Source organism: Pongo abelii, chromosome 17 (genome assembly GCF_028885655.2).
Source record: "Pongo abelii isolate AG06213 chromosome 17, NHGRI_mPonAbe1-v2.0_pri, whole genome shotgun sequence".
NCBI lineage: Eukaryota > Metazoa > Chordata > Mammalia > Primates > Hominidae > Pongo > Pongo abelii.
Window position 1 is genome coordinate 85139639 of NC_072002.2, and position 18581 is coordinate 85158219.

General features: G+C 33.6%; 1 protein-coding gene across 5 annotated transcripts in view; it reads right to left on the reverse strand.

Moving 5' to 3' along the window:
- Positions 1 to 18581, reverse strand: part of RTTN (rotatin) — a 204391-nt gene that overhangs the window by 110185 nt on the left and 75625 nt on the right. For all 5 annotated transcript variants that reach the window (XR_008516017.2, XM_024236082.3, XM_054538073.2 and 2 more), the window contains 4 exons: positions 16845 to 17033; positions 15989 to 16228; positions 9557 to 9701; positions 2444 to 2598 (listed from right to left, as the gene is read on the reverse strand). Coding sequence is in view for 4 of the 5 variants with exons in the window: in XM_024236082.3 (XP_024091850.3) it covers positions 2444 to 2598; positions 9557 to 9701; positions 15989 to 16228; positions 16845 to 17033 (729 nt within the window). In the remaining variant the exon portion in view is untranslated. The remainder of the gene's footprint in view (positions 1 to 2443; positions 2599 to 9556; positions 9702 to 15988; positions 16229 to 16844; positions 17034 to 18581) is intronic.

The following is an 18581-nucleotide window of genomic DNA, read 5'->3' on the forward strand; positions in this document are numbered from 1 at the left end:
CCTAAAGAAAACAATTTTCAACCCAGAATTTCATATCCAGCCAAACTAAGCTTCATAAGCAAAGGAGAAATAAAATCTTTTACAGACAAACAAACGCTGAGAGATTTTGTCACCACCAGGCCTGCCTTACAAGAGCTCTTGAAGGAAGCACTAAATATGAAAGGAACAACCAGTACCAGCCACTGCTAAAAGCATACCAAATTGTAAAGAACATCGACGCTATGAAGAAACTGCATCAACTAATGGGCAAAACCACCAGCTAGCATCATAATGACAGGATCAAATTCACTCATAACAATATTAACCTTAAATGTAAACGGGCTAAATGCCCCAATTAAAAGACACAGACTGGCAAATTGGATAAAGAGTCAAGACCCATCAGTGTGCTATATTCAGGAGACCCATCTCACATGCAAAAACACACATAGGCTCAAAATAAAGGGATGGAGGATGATTTTCCAAGCAGATGGAAAGCAAAAAAAAAAAAAAGCAAGAGTTACCATCCTAATCTCTGATACAAAAGACTTAAAACCAACAAAGATCAAAAGAGAAAAAGAAGGGCACTACATAATGATAAAGGGATCAATACAGCAAGAAGAGGTAACTATCCTAAATATATATGCACCCAATACAGGAGCACCCAGATTCATAAAGCAAGTTCTTAGAGACCTACAAAGAGACTTAGACTCCCACACAATAACAGTGGGAGATTTTAACACCCCACTGCCAATATTAGACAGATCAACAAGACAGAAAATTAACAAGGATATTCAGGACTTGAACTCAGCTCTTGACCAAGTTGACCTAATAGGCATCTACAGAACTCTTCACCCCAAATCAACAGAATATACATTCTTCTTAGCACCTCATCGCACTTATTCTAAAATTGACCACATAATTGGAAGTAAAACACTCCTCAGCAAATGCAAAAGAACGCAAATCATAACAAACAGTCTTTCAAACCACAGTGCAATCAAACTAGAACTCAGGATTAAGAAACTCACTCCAAACCACACAACTACATGGAAACTGAACAACCTGCTCCTGAATGACTACTGAGTAAATAACGAAATGAAGGCAGAAATAAAGATGTTCTTTGAAATCAATGAGAACAAAGACACAATGTACCAGAATGTCTGGGACACATTTAAAGCAAAAAACAAAACAAAACAAAAAAGGAAAATTTCAGGCCAATATCCCTGATGCACACTGATACTAAATCCTCAAAGATGTTGAATAGGTATTTCTCCAAAGAAGATACACAAATAGCCGTAAGAACATGAGAAGATGCTCAAAATTATCTTTCACTGGGGAAATGCAAATAAAAACCAATATGATACCAGTCTACACCCATTAGGATGCTATAATAACAAGTGTTGGTGAGGATATGAAGAAAATGAAACACTCATACATTGCTGGTGGGAATGTAAAATGGTATAGCTGCTGTGGAAAACAGCTTGGCATTTCCTTGAAAAGTCAAACATAGAGTTACCATTACAGTTACCATATGAACCAGCAATTCCACTCCTAATTATATACTCAAGAGAACTGAAATACATGTCCACACAAAAATTTGTATATGAGTGTTTACAGCAACACTATTCATAATAGCCAAAAGGTAGAAACAGCTGAAATGTCCACCAATGAATGAATGGATAAAGAAAGTATGGCATATCTATAAGTAGAATATTATTCAGTCATAGAAATAAGTAGTGATGTTTGCTACAGCATGCAAGGACCTTGGAAACATGAAGCTAAGTGAAGAAGCTAGACGCAAAAGGTCACATTATTGTTTGATTTCATTTATGTGATATATCCAGAATAGGCAAATCCACAGACATAGAAAGAAGACTAGTGGCTGCCAGGGCCTAAAGGAATGTGTGAATAGGGAGGGACTTTTTCATGGATACAAGGCTTCTCTTGGGGGTGATGATAAAGTTCTGGAATTAGGTAGTGGTGACAGTTGCAAACATTGTGGATATACTAAAACCATTCAAATGTACATTTTAAAATGGTTAAAATAGTGACTTTCATCTTAATATTTTTATTTTTAAAAAACAGAATTCATAACCAGAGATATGTATTTGAAAGTCATCAGTGTAAAGATAATCATAAAGTCATAGGCATAGGTATGACTGCTCAAGTAGATTTGTAGATAATTAAGAGAGAACCAGGAATTAAACCCTAGAGAACAAAACACTGTGTGTGTGCATATGTGAGTGCACGTGTGCATGTGTGTAGTGAAAGAGACCAAGCAGGTACAATCAGGCTGTAACAGATTAAACCGAAACAAAAACAAACAGAACGCTATAACTGATTATTACTTAAGTATTTGAAAGAGGTATTTCTTAATTTGAAAGAAGTACAAAGTAAAACTTTGAAAATCAAAGAAAACTTAGGTTCTATATAAATGCACCTAAACCTGCAATGTTACAAATGGTACCTGTCAGTAACTTCCATGAAATTGAGCAGCAAGGTATCAAAAAGAGCAATCAGTTCTTTCTGAAGCTGTTGCCTGACAGCAGTCCGAATATCATCTGTTTCTTCTCGTTCCTGTGACTCTGTCAGAACCAAGAGGTCTAACAGTGGGTTTGCACTCTAAAAAATGAAATTTGTAAAAAATATATTTACTAATTGAACTACATATTGTTTCCTATAAAGGGTTTTGTTGCTAACCAAGTTCTAGTAAGAGCTATATTACCTAACTAGTAGGTGTGGGCCTTTACTGCATTAGTAGAGATGTTCTAAATTCAAAAGATGTTTAACATGTTCTCAACAAAAGAAAAACATATTTATCATATCAAATAGAAAAAAAGGACGAGAAAAACAAAACCACACATAATCATGCCACACAGAAATTGCCACTGTTATATATTGATATATAACACTCTCCTTTTTGTTTCTGAGAATATAAACAGAATTAAAACTGTACACTTCTCACAAACCTGTATCAAGTGAAAAAAACACTACTGTAACCATTTTTTCCGACTTCCTGTTATTAACAATATTTCTGCAAAAACATTAGTTTAATATCTGATTGTTTTTCAACAATAAGGATTTACCACACTAACTCCTGGATAATCAATGATGCATAATTTCACTAAGCTGCAACACACAGTGTACTCAAGTTGGATTTTATCTTATGTATGAAATCTGCAATAAAATTACTAAATCAAAATATTATAGTAGTTTTAATTTTTTGATATATATTGCCAAATTGTCCCTGTAAAAAATGTACCAATACATACAATTACACAGGATGTGAAAAGACCCACAGCACCCAAGACAGTGCTATGTGGATTATTACTGCAATAATCTTTGCCAACTTGATAGGCTAGTAAACAAATATTAGTTCTTTCTAAAGTTTCTCCTTTTTTCCCAACTAAAAAAAAAATACATAGAGGAATATAAAAGGATTATTTCTAATAATATTGACAAAAGAAAATGTTACAATCAGAAGCATTAATAGATATATGGGATATTTATTAATCATCTATGATGCCTCAGGCACTGTGCTAAAAAAAAAAGTAAGATTTCATTTGCCTTTTTGAATAAACTAGAAGATTTGCATTTTCATTCCTGTTTTACAGATGGGAACATAGATTTATAAAGAGGTTAAATAATTGTCTAAGTCTTAGACAGACAAGGGCAGAGCAAGAAGCATCTTACTCCAAAGCTAGTTAATATTCCATCCTCAGCACAGTGTCACATCACTAGTGCATGTAAAAACACACAAAAAGAGATACAATCAAAATGTAACTATCGTTCTTATAAAATCCTTCACCTAAAGAGCTCAACTCAAAATTAATTGCATTCTCTTTAGGGAAAAGAAATGAAAATATGTAAAGAAACCTCTAAATTGCTTATAGTATATAGAGATATATACAATTATAAATACTATAACTGAGAGCTTTTGGAAACTAGTAGTGACATTTTGCTCTTATTTTACAGTGTTTTAACATCTAAATAGTTTTTTCCCAAGTTTTTCTTTTATCTTAAGCAATATATGTCTTTGGATAAATTAAAACTGAATAAGACATAACTGCAACTTTTATGTTTCATACATGAATAAAATAATCGAGATACACATTTAGTAAATCATAAAAATAAATATATTTTCTATAATGTTCTGAGCCCTAAATATCCAAAAGCTGACTCACATTCACATGCCTTCTGACTCCCAAAACTACTGACAAAATGAACAAACTGTTTATACCAAGACGCAAACTCCATCTTGTAAAACAATTTCATTATCAGGAATTATTAATTCTGATATGCTGATAAAAATTAAGTAGAAGCTACTATTAATACATGAATATACCGAAACAGTATGTGTACACCTAAAAATTAAGATTCTCCCAAAGAATCTCATGCTATTAATAACTTGTTTCCACTTGAAGATTACTGAGGTTTTTTTTCTCTTTTTACCTTTGATTTACATGTTAACACTGAAATTCAGTGAACCTCAGCAATACCAGTTGTAAAATATAGGGTGAATTACCATTTCTCAAGTACAACAGAGTAGAATAAGATGTCTCTACTGATGCCTACAGATGTCAAGTGCTTAATCATATCTGAAGTTTTTGTCTTTAGACGTTAGGATTCAATCCTAATTTTAAACCAACTACTTCGGCCATTATTTTGTCACTGTTGACCTCTAAAGGGCAACCATTTCTATAATGATGGCTCATTTTGTTTACACACACAGTTACCACTCATCATATCCAACTTTACATCCATCAGCAAGCTATGCCAAAAGTAATTGCAAGACCCTCAATAAAGTCTGAGGGCACATTGAGCCTGTTACAGGAAAGTCAGCCAAGGAAAATATATATGCTGTGTAGTTCTGCTGAGCTTCACCAAAAGAAGAAAAAAACTAACAGCCCCACATTTGTGAACTTCTATCAAAAAAAAATGCATTCTAAAAAGAAAGGTATTCAAATTCAGCACTTCTAGGTTACTATAAACAAAATATCATATTAAAAACAGATCAGAGGTGCAATAAACTCCTAAATTGCCTAAGAATTACCATATGTTTGTAATAAATGAATGTCTTGATAAAACACATGGAAAAAAATTTCAGAAGAGAAAGTTTCTAAATCTTCCCTCAGGAAGTTAGCTGATTTTTCTTTTCACTGCTCTTAGCATTCTTCTGACTAATCAGGCGTTCATATCTGCCTAATTTTGTTTTTGCAACCACAACTTTTGTATATCTCTTCATGTATGTCCATACATTCAAAGATATTTACTTGGAAATGTTATTTTACTGAACTTCTTAAATCATTTCTCACTTATTTTACTCACTTCAAAGGATAAACTTTAAAAAGTTACTTGATTTTCTATTTCCAGGTTCCCTTTATCCTAAACATTGGTAGTTATATAACATATATTAATTTATCTTGTAGCATAATATTTAGCGAGTAAACCCAACTGATAGTGAATACTTAAGTTCACTTGTGTGCACTCTTAAAAGTATTATTATTTATAACACTTGTGATAATATATGAGATAAAGTAGAAGCTTTCCGAAGAAAGGTTTAATACCAGACAAAACCAAATAAGTAAATGTAACTGTACCAAAAATCCTTTTCAAAAACTGCATTAAAATTATAATACAATCATCTAGAGTCCTGTAGGAATTTAATTTTAATTTCATAAATATGAATAAATTATAAAATATACATAAACACTTATGACACACTATAGAATTAACAGTAAATGTATGGTGTTACAAGTCTTAACAAATATAACAAGACTGAAATCATATCTAATATCATTTCTGACCATAATGATAAAAAACTAGAAGTCAACAAAAGAAGGAATTCTGGAGTATTCACATATACATAAAAATTAAGCAACATGCTCCTGAACAATCAGTGGGTCAAAGAAAAAGCTAAAAGGGAAATTTTAAAATGTCATGAGACAAACAAAAATGGACACAAAACCAACCAAAACTTATGGGATACTGCAAAAGCAGGTCTAAGAAGGACATACATAACAATAAACATCTATGTCAAAAAGAAAGATATCAAGTAAACAACCTCAAGGAGCTAGAAAAAGAAGCATAAATGAAGCCAAAACTTAGTAAAAGGTAAGAAAACAATGAAGATAAGGGCAGATACAAATGAAATAGAAACTGGAAAAACAATAGAAAAGAGCAACAGAATCAAGAACTGAGATTTTGAAAAGATGAACAAAATTGACAAACCTTTAGCTAGACTAATAAAAAAAAGAAGACAAATAAAATGAGAAGCAAAAGGGAAGACATTACAACAGATACCACAGAAACACAAGGAATCGTAAGAGACTATTATGAACAATTTCATGTCAACAAATTGGACAACCAAGTGGAAAAAATTCTAGACACATAGAGCTACCAAGATTGAATCATGAAGAAACAAAAAATCTGAACAGACCAATAATAAGGAGATTAAATCAGTAATGCAAAGTCTTTCACCAAAGACAAGCCCGAGACCTGATTGATGGCTTCACTGCTGAATTCCACCAAACATTTAAAGAAGAATTAATACTAATCTCTGTACTTCTAAAAACAAATGAAGAAGGAACGCTTCCAAACTCATTTTATGACGGCAGCATTACACTGATACCAAAGCCAGACAAGGGAACTACAAGAAAAGAAAATTACAGGCTAATATCCGTGATAAACACAGATATAAAAATCCTTTACCAAATACTGGCAAACTGAAACCAAGAGCACAATAAAAAGATCATTCACTATAATCAAGTGGAATTCATTCCAGGGATGCAAGGATGGTTCAACATACACAAATGTGTAAATGTGATATGCCAAATTAACAGAATTAAGAACAAAAACCACATGATTATACCAACAGATGCAGAAAAAGCATTTGACAAAATTCAACATCCTTTCATAATAAAAACTCTCAATACATTAAGTAGAAAAGGAATCCCAACACAATAAAGGCCATATATGAAAAACCCACAGCTAACATCATACTCAATGGTGAAAAGTTTAAAGCTTTTTCTCTAAGATCAGGAACAAGACAAGGATGTCTACTCTCACCATGTCTATTCAATATGGTACCGGAAATCCTAGCCAGAGCAATTAGTATATAGAAAGAAATAAAAGGCATCCACATTAGAAAAAAGGCAAGTTAAGTTGTCCCTCTATGCTGATGATATAATCTTAAATCTAGAAAAACCTAGACTCCACCAAAAAACTTTGATCTTAAAAATGAATTCAATAAAGTTGCAGGATACAAAATCAACATATAAAAAATCAGTAGCATTTCTATACACTAACCGCCCCCCCCCAAAAAAAACCTCATTTAAAATAGCTACCAAAAAAATTAAGATATTTAGGAATAAATTTAATCAAAAGGTGAAAGATCTCTACACTAATGTCCAAGTTGCAGGTACCAGAATGAAATCATGCTCCAAGGAAAGGGGAAGGGAGGGGAGAGGAAAATGGAAGGAAAAAGCGAAGGAGAAAGGGAAGGGAGAAGCGAAGGAAGGAAAAGAAAAAGGACAAGAAAGAAGAAATGAAAGGAGACTAACAACCCAATTGTGGCAGAGAACCAGCAAGGACATCAAGATACAATTAATGAAACGACCGAATATGAAAAAATCTCCATTTAATTCAAAATAAGTTATCTATTTACAAAACCACAAAAACCTCAGCACACACGCACCTCTACAATTTGACTCAGCAATTACAATTCTAGAAATTCAGTCTATAAATACATTTGAATATATAAGTAACCTTGAAAGTAATACATGGTTTCCATTTTTGTTAAATCTTAACAAGTTATAAAATTAAGGTTTTGTGTGCTTCTTGTAATTAACTACATAGCTTATTACTGAGTTAATAAATGTTTATTGAGAGCTCACTATGTGCAAGGCACTATAGTAAATGCTGGGTATGCAATAATGAACAAAACAGTCCCTACTTTCACCAATCCACAATAAAGGAAAAGATAATTACTACGGTTTGAACGTTCCCTCCAAAATTCATGTTGAAATTTAATCCTCAAAGTAACAGTATTGAGAGGTGGGGCCTTTGGAGGTGACTAGATCATGAAGGCCCTACCCTCATGAATAGACTAATCCATTCATGGATAGTGGATTAATGGGTTATCATGGAAGGGGAACTGATGGCTTTGTAAGAGAAAAACCTGAGATAGCACATTAGCATGCTCAGCCCCCTCACCATATATACCCTGCATCACCTCGGGACTCTTCAGAGAGTCCCCACTAGCAAGAAGGCTCTCACCAGATATGCCCTCTTAAACCTGGACTTCCTAGACTCCATAACTGTAAGAAATAAATTTTGTTTTTTTATAAATTACCCAGTTTCTGATATTATGTTAAAAACAACAGAAAACAGCCTAAGACAATAATAAACATCTAAATAAGTTTTATATACACACAAACATTCATATCAGTTAGCATTTCTAACAACACAGGAATTCATATTTTTACATAAAATTATCTCTAAGTTTCGCAAATGTATTAATATATAATGAAACATATTTGCCTTATAAGATCCACTATGTCCTATATCAGTTTAGGTCCTCTTTTCTAGTTTTGTTTTGTTTTTCTTCTTATTTGTGTAAAGCTTTATCTTAGCTAAATTGAGTAAATTCATACGGTATTTGCAAATAAATACATAAAGAGACAGATAGACCAACAACAGGAAACTGGCTTCTTGGGTTCTTCACACACTTCTTAGAATAAGAAATCTGAATAGCCAGAATTTTTAGAATAGCTATTTAGAAAAATTTTAGAGCCGGGAGCGGTGGCTCACGTCTGTAATCCCAGCACTTTGAGAGGCCAAGGTGGGCGGATCACCTGAGGTCCGGAGTTCAAGACAAGCCTGGCCAACATGGTGAAACCCTGTCTCTACTAAAAATACAAAAATTAGCTGGGCGTGGTGGCAGGCACCTGTAATCCCAGCTACTCAGGAGGCTGAGGCAGGAGAATCATTTGAACCTGGGAGGCAGAGGTTGCAGTGAGCCGAGATCACACTATTGCATTCCAGCCTGGGTGACAGGGCGAGACACCGTCTCAAACAAAAAAAAAAAAATTTAGAATTTTTAGAAGAGCTAAAAATCTGAGAGTAGTAGGGGCTAGAAGGGTAAATACTCCAGTAACCGTTATTTAAGGCCTGAGCGCACTTTATTCATTCTTTATAACTGCACCATCACTATACCCCCTCTTGCCTCCATCTGGCTTTGTTAGCTAACTCTTAACATGCCTATCTGGACATCCACCCTGTCCCCTGCCACCTGAACTGAAATCCCCACTTAAAAATACAGTTGCAGCAGAAAGTTCACATGCAGAACAGGTTTTATTAAACACAAGACGGTAGGTCCCATTCACTGTACAGAATTTTAATAAACACATTCACAATCGTATCAGGAAAGCCATGTTGTTATGAGCCATTCATTACATGAAGACTACTTTACCAAACATAGACGATATAAAATTATCCTTTTCCATAATAAAACGTTAATGATTTCTACAAATAAGTTATTTCCCAAACTTAAAAATCCAAATTCCTTAACACCACTTACATGTCTAAGAAGTAATTCGAGAATCCAGTTTAGAAGTTCTAATGAAGAATTTTTTCTTTGTTCTTTTATTAATTTATTTAAAAAATGTACGATATCTATCAGCAGTTTCTCATCTTCAGTGCAAGCAGGAAGCACTTGTAAAAACCTATAATGAAAAGACAATAATCATGGTTTCTGGCGCTTTAAAATACACAATACCACTGTTCATCATAGATATGTACTTAACAGATGTCTTGTGAGGATGCTATTTTATGAGACACTGTTTGAAATGCTTTGGAAAATGCAAAGTTGAAACAAACTGGGTATCTGCCTTCAAGAACATGAGCTTATAGTGGAAAAAACATGTGGACAAGTAACTAAAATAACTAGAAGTGACAAATATCATAAGAGAAAAATAACAAATTCAGAAAAAGTACCAAAAAAATACCAAGGGGAAAAACACTGACTCTAATAACTGCCCAATGAAACTTGCTTTTTCATACTGGGAATGCCATGTTTCACTGATAAGAAGAATTAGTACTTCAAACCTAATTCTGATCAACTCGAAAAAATAAGGTAATAAAGTGAGGGGGAAAAAAAGGCCTGCAAAGGACGCTACCAGAGTTTGTAACAGGCAAGGAAAACACTGAAGGTAGACTTAGGATGAAATTTCTTTGTAAGTTCGGAGCAAAAGGATATGAGCCAATTTTCTAAGATTTCTTTAAAAAAAAAAACAAAACTGGTTTAAGAGAGCTAAAACATTAGTAGACAATAAAACTTTTATTTAAAAGGGAGAAGTAGTTTGGAAACCTTTTTTTAAAAAGCAATCAGGAAGAGATATGAGATTCAATTTTATCTGTAATGTTTTATTTTTTATAAATCTAAAGCAATTTCATCAAAATGTTAATAAGAGTGACAATAATATGAATCTTAATATTCAGCATTTATTGAGCACCAACCTTGTGCCAGCCTATGTTCTAAGAGCAGGGTTTTTGTCAAACTTCATAACAACATTATGAAGTAGGCACCTCTATTTCAAAGACAAGAAGACCCAAGCAAAAATATGGTTAAGTCGTTTTTCCACAGTCACATGGCTAGCAAGTTTTAAAACAGGAATACTAAACTAAGCAGTCCAACACCAGGGATATATAATGCTGTGTTTCTTAGTAATGTGGTGTTTGTCTCATTATTATTTTTCCTTACTTAAAATTCCCACATCCCCAAAATGACATTCAGCTGAGTAGGATGGCAAGTGTCGAATTATGAAAATTGAGAGGTGATTCTAACAACCATAGATCTTTGGGAGATTTATGATTTAACAATCATAAAGATTATAAGAAGTCTTCCATGATATCCAGTGTAACATTAAAATATCACCTCTGTAACCCCATTTTATACCCACCCTCATATCCCTTAAATCTTAGTGTACTATCCTCTTTTCAATTCCTCTTGAAGACACAAGACACTCTTTCCTAACTCAGGGCCTATCCCTTTGCCTGGCATTTAAAAAAAAAAATTAATTTGTATAATATTTGTTGAATATGGCATTTTAGTCTAGAGGAGAAATAATATATTCTATAAGTGGTTGTGAGTCAACTGATCATCCATTTACGGATTCAAAGTATCAAATTTCTGTCACATAACATGCATCAAACTATATTCCATTTATTTGCTTTATTTTTAACTGACAAATAATAATTGTATATATCTTTAGGGTACAATGTGTTGTTCTGACACATGTATACATTGTGGAATGATCCAATCAGGCTAATTAACATACCGATCACCTCAAATATTTATTTCTTTGTGGTGAGAACATTTAACATCCATTCTTTTAGCTATTTTGAAACACAGATTATTATTAACTATAGTCACTGTGCTGTAAGAGATCACCAGAACTCATTCCTCTTGTCTAACTGGAATTTTGTAACCTCTCAGCAACGTCTCTCTTTTCTCTACCCACATCCCCCTGCCACTTGCCTCTGGTAACAATTCCACTCTCTACTTCTTTGAATTTGACTTTTTTAGATTCCATATATAAGAGAGATCATGTGGTATTTGTTTCTCTGTGTGCCTGGCATCTTTTCAGCTTCCAATCCCATAGACTTTTAACATCCTTAAACCTGTTATGCCTTGGCTTAAGCTTCATTCTCTGAACCACTTTCTCTCTACTGAAGAGGGATAGGGTGCTCCTCTAATACAGTTTCCTAATAGTCTGCTTGGAAGCATTTCTACTTTTGATTATAGTTTTAGCTGTCTTAATTCCAAGTTCCATGACAGCAGGACCCTATCAATTTTGCTCACTGCTATACTTCCTACAAGAGTGACACCTAGTAGGTGACCAATAAATGTTTGTTGAATGATGGAAAAGCAGTAGGAAAAGAAAGGCAGTAGCCCCTTTCTTCCTATTCACCCCATGCCACAGCACCACACCCATATAAGGTATCATGTCCAGATCTCAGGGAGAGTCCTAAGAAACACAATACCCTTGTAAAATAGCATGAACAAATGAGAAGTCTGGACACTGTGGCTTTTAAAGTCTGTCTAAAAAAAAAAAAAAACAAATCATTTAAAGCAGGCTGGGAGGAATAGAGAAGAAATTATAGTTATGTTTAAATGAAAAGTTGTCACATGTGAAGACAGTATTTATTCTGTGAGTTTAAAGGACAGAATAACAGGTAGAAATGACCAGGTACAGTCCAAAAGAACAAAAAACTTACAAATAATCACAGCGCAAAAACAGAATGAATATCCTTCAAAGGAGGTGTTCATGCTGAGGCTGCATGGCCAACTGTATCCTATGACTTATGCCATATGTGAGGGATATAAAAAGGAATGTAATAAACCCAAGGCACATGAGAAGACAAATATTTAAACAACTGTAGAAGTAATGCAGGAAAGCTACATGACAATCATGGTAACTACAATTCTACATACATTACAGAGTAAGAAGACCTTGGAGCTCAAGGAAGAGTAGATATTCACAAGGCAGCCAGGGAGTTAACTATGTAAAAGCAAGGAGGTATAAAACAGAAGTGTATGCCCTAAAATATCAAGCAGTTTCATAAAACCTCAATATTTGCACTTCATAGAAACACAGTATATGTTAGAGAGAGAGGCGGAAACTGCACCTGAAAAGGTAAGCAAGAGCCAGATCAAAAAGAACTTTCTACAGCATACTAAGGGGTTGGAATTCTATTAATATCCAGCACACCATGGAATAGAACCCACAGGTGACATGTATTTCAGAAGGATCATTTAGGAAGCAACATAAATGAGTGGCATAAGGTTAAAAGCAGGAAAACCAATTCGCTAGTCAGTCTACAGTCTGGTGAAAAATGGAGAAAAACAGTAGCAATAGGACTTTCAGTAGGAAAGGAGTAGAGAGGCATTAAACATGCAAACTCAACAGAAACTAGTTGAAAGATGAGTTCATGTCCTTTGTAGGGACATGGATGAAATTGGAAATCCTCATTCTCAGTAAACTATCGCAAGAACAAAAAACCAAACACCGCATATTCTCACTCATAGGTGGGAACTGAACAATGAGAACACATGGACACAGGAAGGGGAACATCACACTTCGGGGACTGTTGTGGGGTGGGGGGAGGGGGGAGGGATAGTATTGGGAGATATACCTAATGCTAGATGACGAGTTGGTGGGTGCAGCGCACCAGCATGGTACATGTATACATATGCAACTTACCTGCACGTTGCGCACATGTACCATAGAGCCTAAAGTATAATAATAATAATAAAAAAGAAAAAAAAAAAAAGAAAATGTGGCCCTTAGAATTGCTTCAAATCATCACATTTCAAAAAAAAATACTGATTTGTATAATTGTAGCTATTTTACATGACAATTATAACTAATAAAAATAATGATAAGACAAAAAAAAAAAAAGACTCTAGATACCTCTAACAACTTGTAATCCTACTGAACCATGACTATCAACTGTTTTCTTAAAATAAGTTTCCAAAATGATATTAGATTATAATAGTATGCTTGTGTGTTAGCACACACATATAAAAACATACACATAAATTAATGTTGGACTGTTAAAATAATCAGCTTGGAAAGTTATGTTTAGAAGCCATAGTACCATAAGTAAAAAGATTTTAGAAACCATTTTTTGTTGTCAAACTGAAATATACTTTTGTTAATAGTGATAAACAGTCATGGTTTAGGGTGGTGTTCATTTCGGTATACATGTAAAAATCATTTTTACCGTTCTCTCTTGATAGTTGAGTTTGCTAATATCATTTTTTGGTAAAAAATTAAATGTAACTTCAAAATAAAATAAGACTTCCTTACATCTGTTGCTTAAATGACCTGAGAGGACAATTTCAAAATATCTGAGCAAAGCCAGAATTATTCTAACATACACACTCACTCCTAAAAGGACCCCTTTTGCGGAACATTCATTTGGATATATCATATATTTGAAAAATTAGCCTCAAAGTATATTTACTGACATGGAAAATGTCTAAAAAATATTATTTTAAAAATACAATAAAAAACCATTCACACAGGTATGAACATGCTTCTCTACATTTTGTTTTGTCTAGAATGATATAATTTGAAATAGCTGTATTTAAAAAATATTAAACTAAGCTTATAAAAATGTTCTCAATATCTCAATACTTTATACGGCCATAATTTATGGGAATTTTCTATCTCCAAGCACCCTTTAAACTGTTGGTTCATCTTAGATAATCAGTCAAAAAGATAATGTTCCTTTCTATCATTAAACTGAATGAAAGCAAAACTAAAGTTTCCCAAAGCCTCATTAGTACATACATTTCTGGAAGTAAAGTTTTTAAAAAGTTTTCATGAAAAAAGGTGGATTCTGTGATATATATTTTTGATACATTCCTTAGTGAAACATAATACAGCAGAAATACATGAATATTTATAAATTAGGCAGTAGCGTCTGTGTTGCCATGATCAAACACAGGCCTAAAAACCAAATACAAGATGAATATTATATATACGTGTGTATATATATTAAACATATACACAGTCTATACTCTCTACTTACACTAGTCCTGAGGAAACTAAGTATAAAAATGTGATGCTCACATACAGTTACTGCTACTGGGCAATTTGAAATACTCTAAAGGCTTCCATTGACCCACAGTTTGAGAGTCTTTCCTGTAAAGTGGTATTGCATACTATTTCTATGGTTTTAACTCACAAGAGAAAGAAAACTTAGTGCAATGAATTCAATCAGCTTTTATGTTAAAATTTCTTTTGACAAATAGGGACATATTACATTTATTTAAAGTGAAGGATTTATGCATTCTTCAACTGGCAAGACTTTAAATGCGGGAGTGTACTCATAAATATGTAACTGAGAGTGCTGACTTATTGTGTTTGTCAATTTCCATGGTGTAAATATACCACTCTAGACAATTTGGAGCTACCATGTAACATGAAGTTGTGAAGAGATGCACAGTGGCACTCCATTGTAGTTATTTCCATAAAATACATACCCCCGTAGTGCATATGTATGCAGAACCTCAAGAACAAAGATAACAGTAAAATGTTGCCACATAATTAGAAAGTGATGTTTGCATATTCATTACCTTTTGTCTTCATATAAGTTATTTAATTGTAAGTTTATATGATTAAGAATGGCTGTGTTTAACAATCACCTTACAAAAATCCTGAAAATTCAACCATCAGCTCTCTCACAAGGCTGTATTAGTGGGCACCAGCACACCACTGGAAAGCCTAATCAGATAAACTAATTTTTAAAGCTAAACTAATAAAGGAATTCATATTTTGGAAACTCATTTAACCTAGCAGCTTAAAAACTGCATATTTTATGTTAAATGATAAAGTTATACATTTTATACTAAAGTCACATGAAGAATAAAATGAAAACCTGCTTGCAGTGGTTGCTTATCAGTCTTGTTGCAAATGCAACCATCTGCTACAAGTTAAGCATGTTAAATTGACAAGCTAGAGCCTTCGCAATTAACTGCTATAAAGAACCTCCACATGGCAATCAACTTCATGAAATTGAGAGTGAAAAAAAAATGATATAATTTACTTAAGAACAAAACAAAAGCAAAACAAAACAAAACAGCCTGTGGCAGGTGTACCACACCTATTAATCAATTCACTGATGTCTCAACTCATTTATAACATGGATAGAAATAAACATTCAATTTGTTTCATCCATGTCTTATCCTAATTATTTGCTTTTGTGAGGTAAAATTTTCTAAGGATAATAAATTGTTACAAGTTTATTAATAATCCCTTCAACAATGCAATAACTAAATTAAAAATTTCTCTTTGGCTATTATTACAGATGATAAAAATCCTGGAGTTTTTCTTTCTATGATAGCAGCAGTAAGGGCATAGACTCTTCAAAGGTTAGGAGATGAACACAAATACAATACAATCCAGGTCTTTGAAACTGGCAGCTTTGACCTTACACTGACCTGTTTAGTGCGGTGTGCCAAGCCAAGGACTTCAAGGTAACCCCACATGGACCAGGGCAACCCTTTAAAGACAATCTGTCATTCAGAAGATAAAAACTCATCCTGGTGACAGCAGCCCTAACTTCCCTGTGGGTTGCAGCCTGAACAATGGAATGGAGGCAGTCCTGCAGCCCACTAGCCACGTGTGTTATCTTCAGAGTGAGGATGTCCTCTGTGGATAACTTTAATGCATCTAAAATTCTAGACAAAAAGAAAAAAAAAGGAGGAGGAACATAAAGCTATTTAAATAAAAGCTCACACTTATTTCTATCATAAACTCCCCCAAAAGCTGTTTTATCTTCATTTTCTTTTAACAAAAGATTGACTTACAGCCAAAAGAAAAACTGATACATATCTGTCAATGTTAAGATTTTACACTGGCATCCCAAATGTTTATATTGACTTTTCCTCCTTATGAAAATTTTTATTCACATAAGACAGAGAGATTAGAATATTAAGATACTCAAAAGTAATCACCATCACACTAATGATAACACTCATGCATATACTTACTGAGATTTTGTTCTAACCCAGAACCCTTTTCCTAGTGATTCATATCTAAGAACAAATCAGACTTTAACCTCTAAAACAGTACAGAGTAAAATGCTTTTTCATTGAAAATTTTCCCGTATGATAGGTTGTTAAAAGTAATAAACACATGTAATCTTTAAAAGAAAGTAAAAATTATAACTGTTAAAAAGCAGAATCAGATGATACCAAGGGAAAAAGCTACTGGACCTAAGGAAAAAGTAAAACCTAACTAATTAATTACAATTAATTAATTGCAAATGCTTTTTCAACTAATATAAGAGCTTACTCTTGCGTTTTAGTTTCCGAGTTCATTTGCTTCAACAGATTATCACTCCCATGATACCATGACAGGTTCCAAGCTATTCTCAGCATATCTGACACCGGCTTCAAGGCCAAACAATCAGCAGATAAGGGCAAAACTATGGAGTAAGGACTCACAGCATGGTGTCCAATTACATGAACAGGTAGATGATACCTAAAGAAAATGTGTACAAATAATTACAAACTTTCAAATTCTTAAATGCTACTCAAAAAGATGAGCCACAAATGAGGGCTAGTTCAATGCCTCCCAACCCACAATAATGCAAAGGTTTCTCTTAGTCCCTAAACAATTATCATAATTTATACAGTATTTCAATTATTCTTTTCATCTCCTCTAAACTCCCCAGAACACTTAAATCCTTTCTTGAGGACTTACCACATTCTATGCTATATTAGAGTTGTTGTGGAGATAACTAATGCTCCTTGAAGTCAGGGACCATGAATATAGTGAACCAAACACAAAAGGTGTTCAGCTAAAACACTGATATTTACTTTATGCCAAACACTGCTTATTTTGTATCATTCATTCACAGTTACATGGTATGGCACTATGATACCTATTTTACAAATGATCAAAATGAGGCTTAAAGCTGATAAATGAATTGCCTATGATCATAGAGATCACTAAGTGACTGATTTCCAGCTTATTATTTTCACTTGAGAACATGGTTTCATCATCAATAAATTCAACAAGAACCAAGAAATACGTTTAGAAATAAAAACAGATTCAATAGCAGTATCTTTTAAACCAAAGTTAATTTTGTTCTATCGTAAAGACACATGCATGTGTATTTTGTCTCAAGTTTTTCCTTTAACATGGTGAAATAATCTAACATGCATGTAAATTTGCATCCTAGAAGGAACAAAAAGAAATTTTAAAACTCCTAAAATGTATATGGAACAAAACATGCTCCTAAATAGCCAAAACAATCCTAAGCAAAAAGAACAAAGAGGGAGGCATCACACTGCCTAACTCTGAATTATGCTACAAAGCTATAGTAACCAAAACAGCATGATACTAGCATAAAAACAGACACACAGACTAATAAAACAGAATAAAGAATGCACAAATAAATCCACACATTTGGTCAACTTTCAACAAAAGCACCATGAACATAATTTGGGGAAAGAACAGTCTCTTCAATGAATGGTACTCAGAAAACTGGATATCCATATGCAGAAAAATGAAACTAGATCTCTATCTCTCATCACATACGAAAATCAAATGAAAATGAATTAAAGACTTAAGTTTAAGACCTGCAACTATGAAACTACTAGAAGAAAACATTAGAGAAATGCTTCAGGACATTAGCCTGGACAAAGATTTATTAAGTAAGACCTCAAAAACACAGGCAAGTAAAGCAAAAATAAGTAAATGAGATCATATCAAGCTAAAAAGCTTCTGCATAGCAAAGGAAACAGTCAACAAAGTGAAGAGACCACCTATGGAATGAGAGAAAATACTTGCAAACTATTCAACTGGCAAGAGATTAACCACCAAAATATATAAGGAACTCAAACAACAGCAAAATAATAATAATAATCCAATTAAAAGCTTGGCAAAAGATCTGAATAGAAACTTCTTCAAAGACATACAAATGACCAACAGGTATATGAAAAAATTCTCAACATTACCAATCATCAGAGAAATGCAAATCAAAACCACAATGAGATATCTCACCCCAGTTAAAAAGGCTTTTAT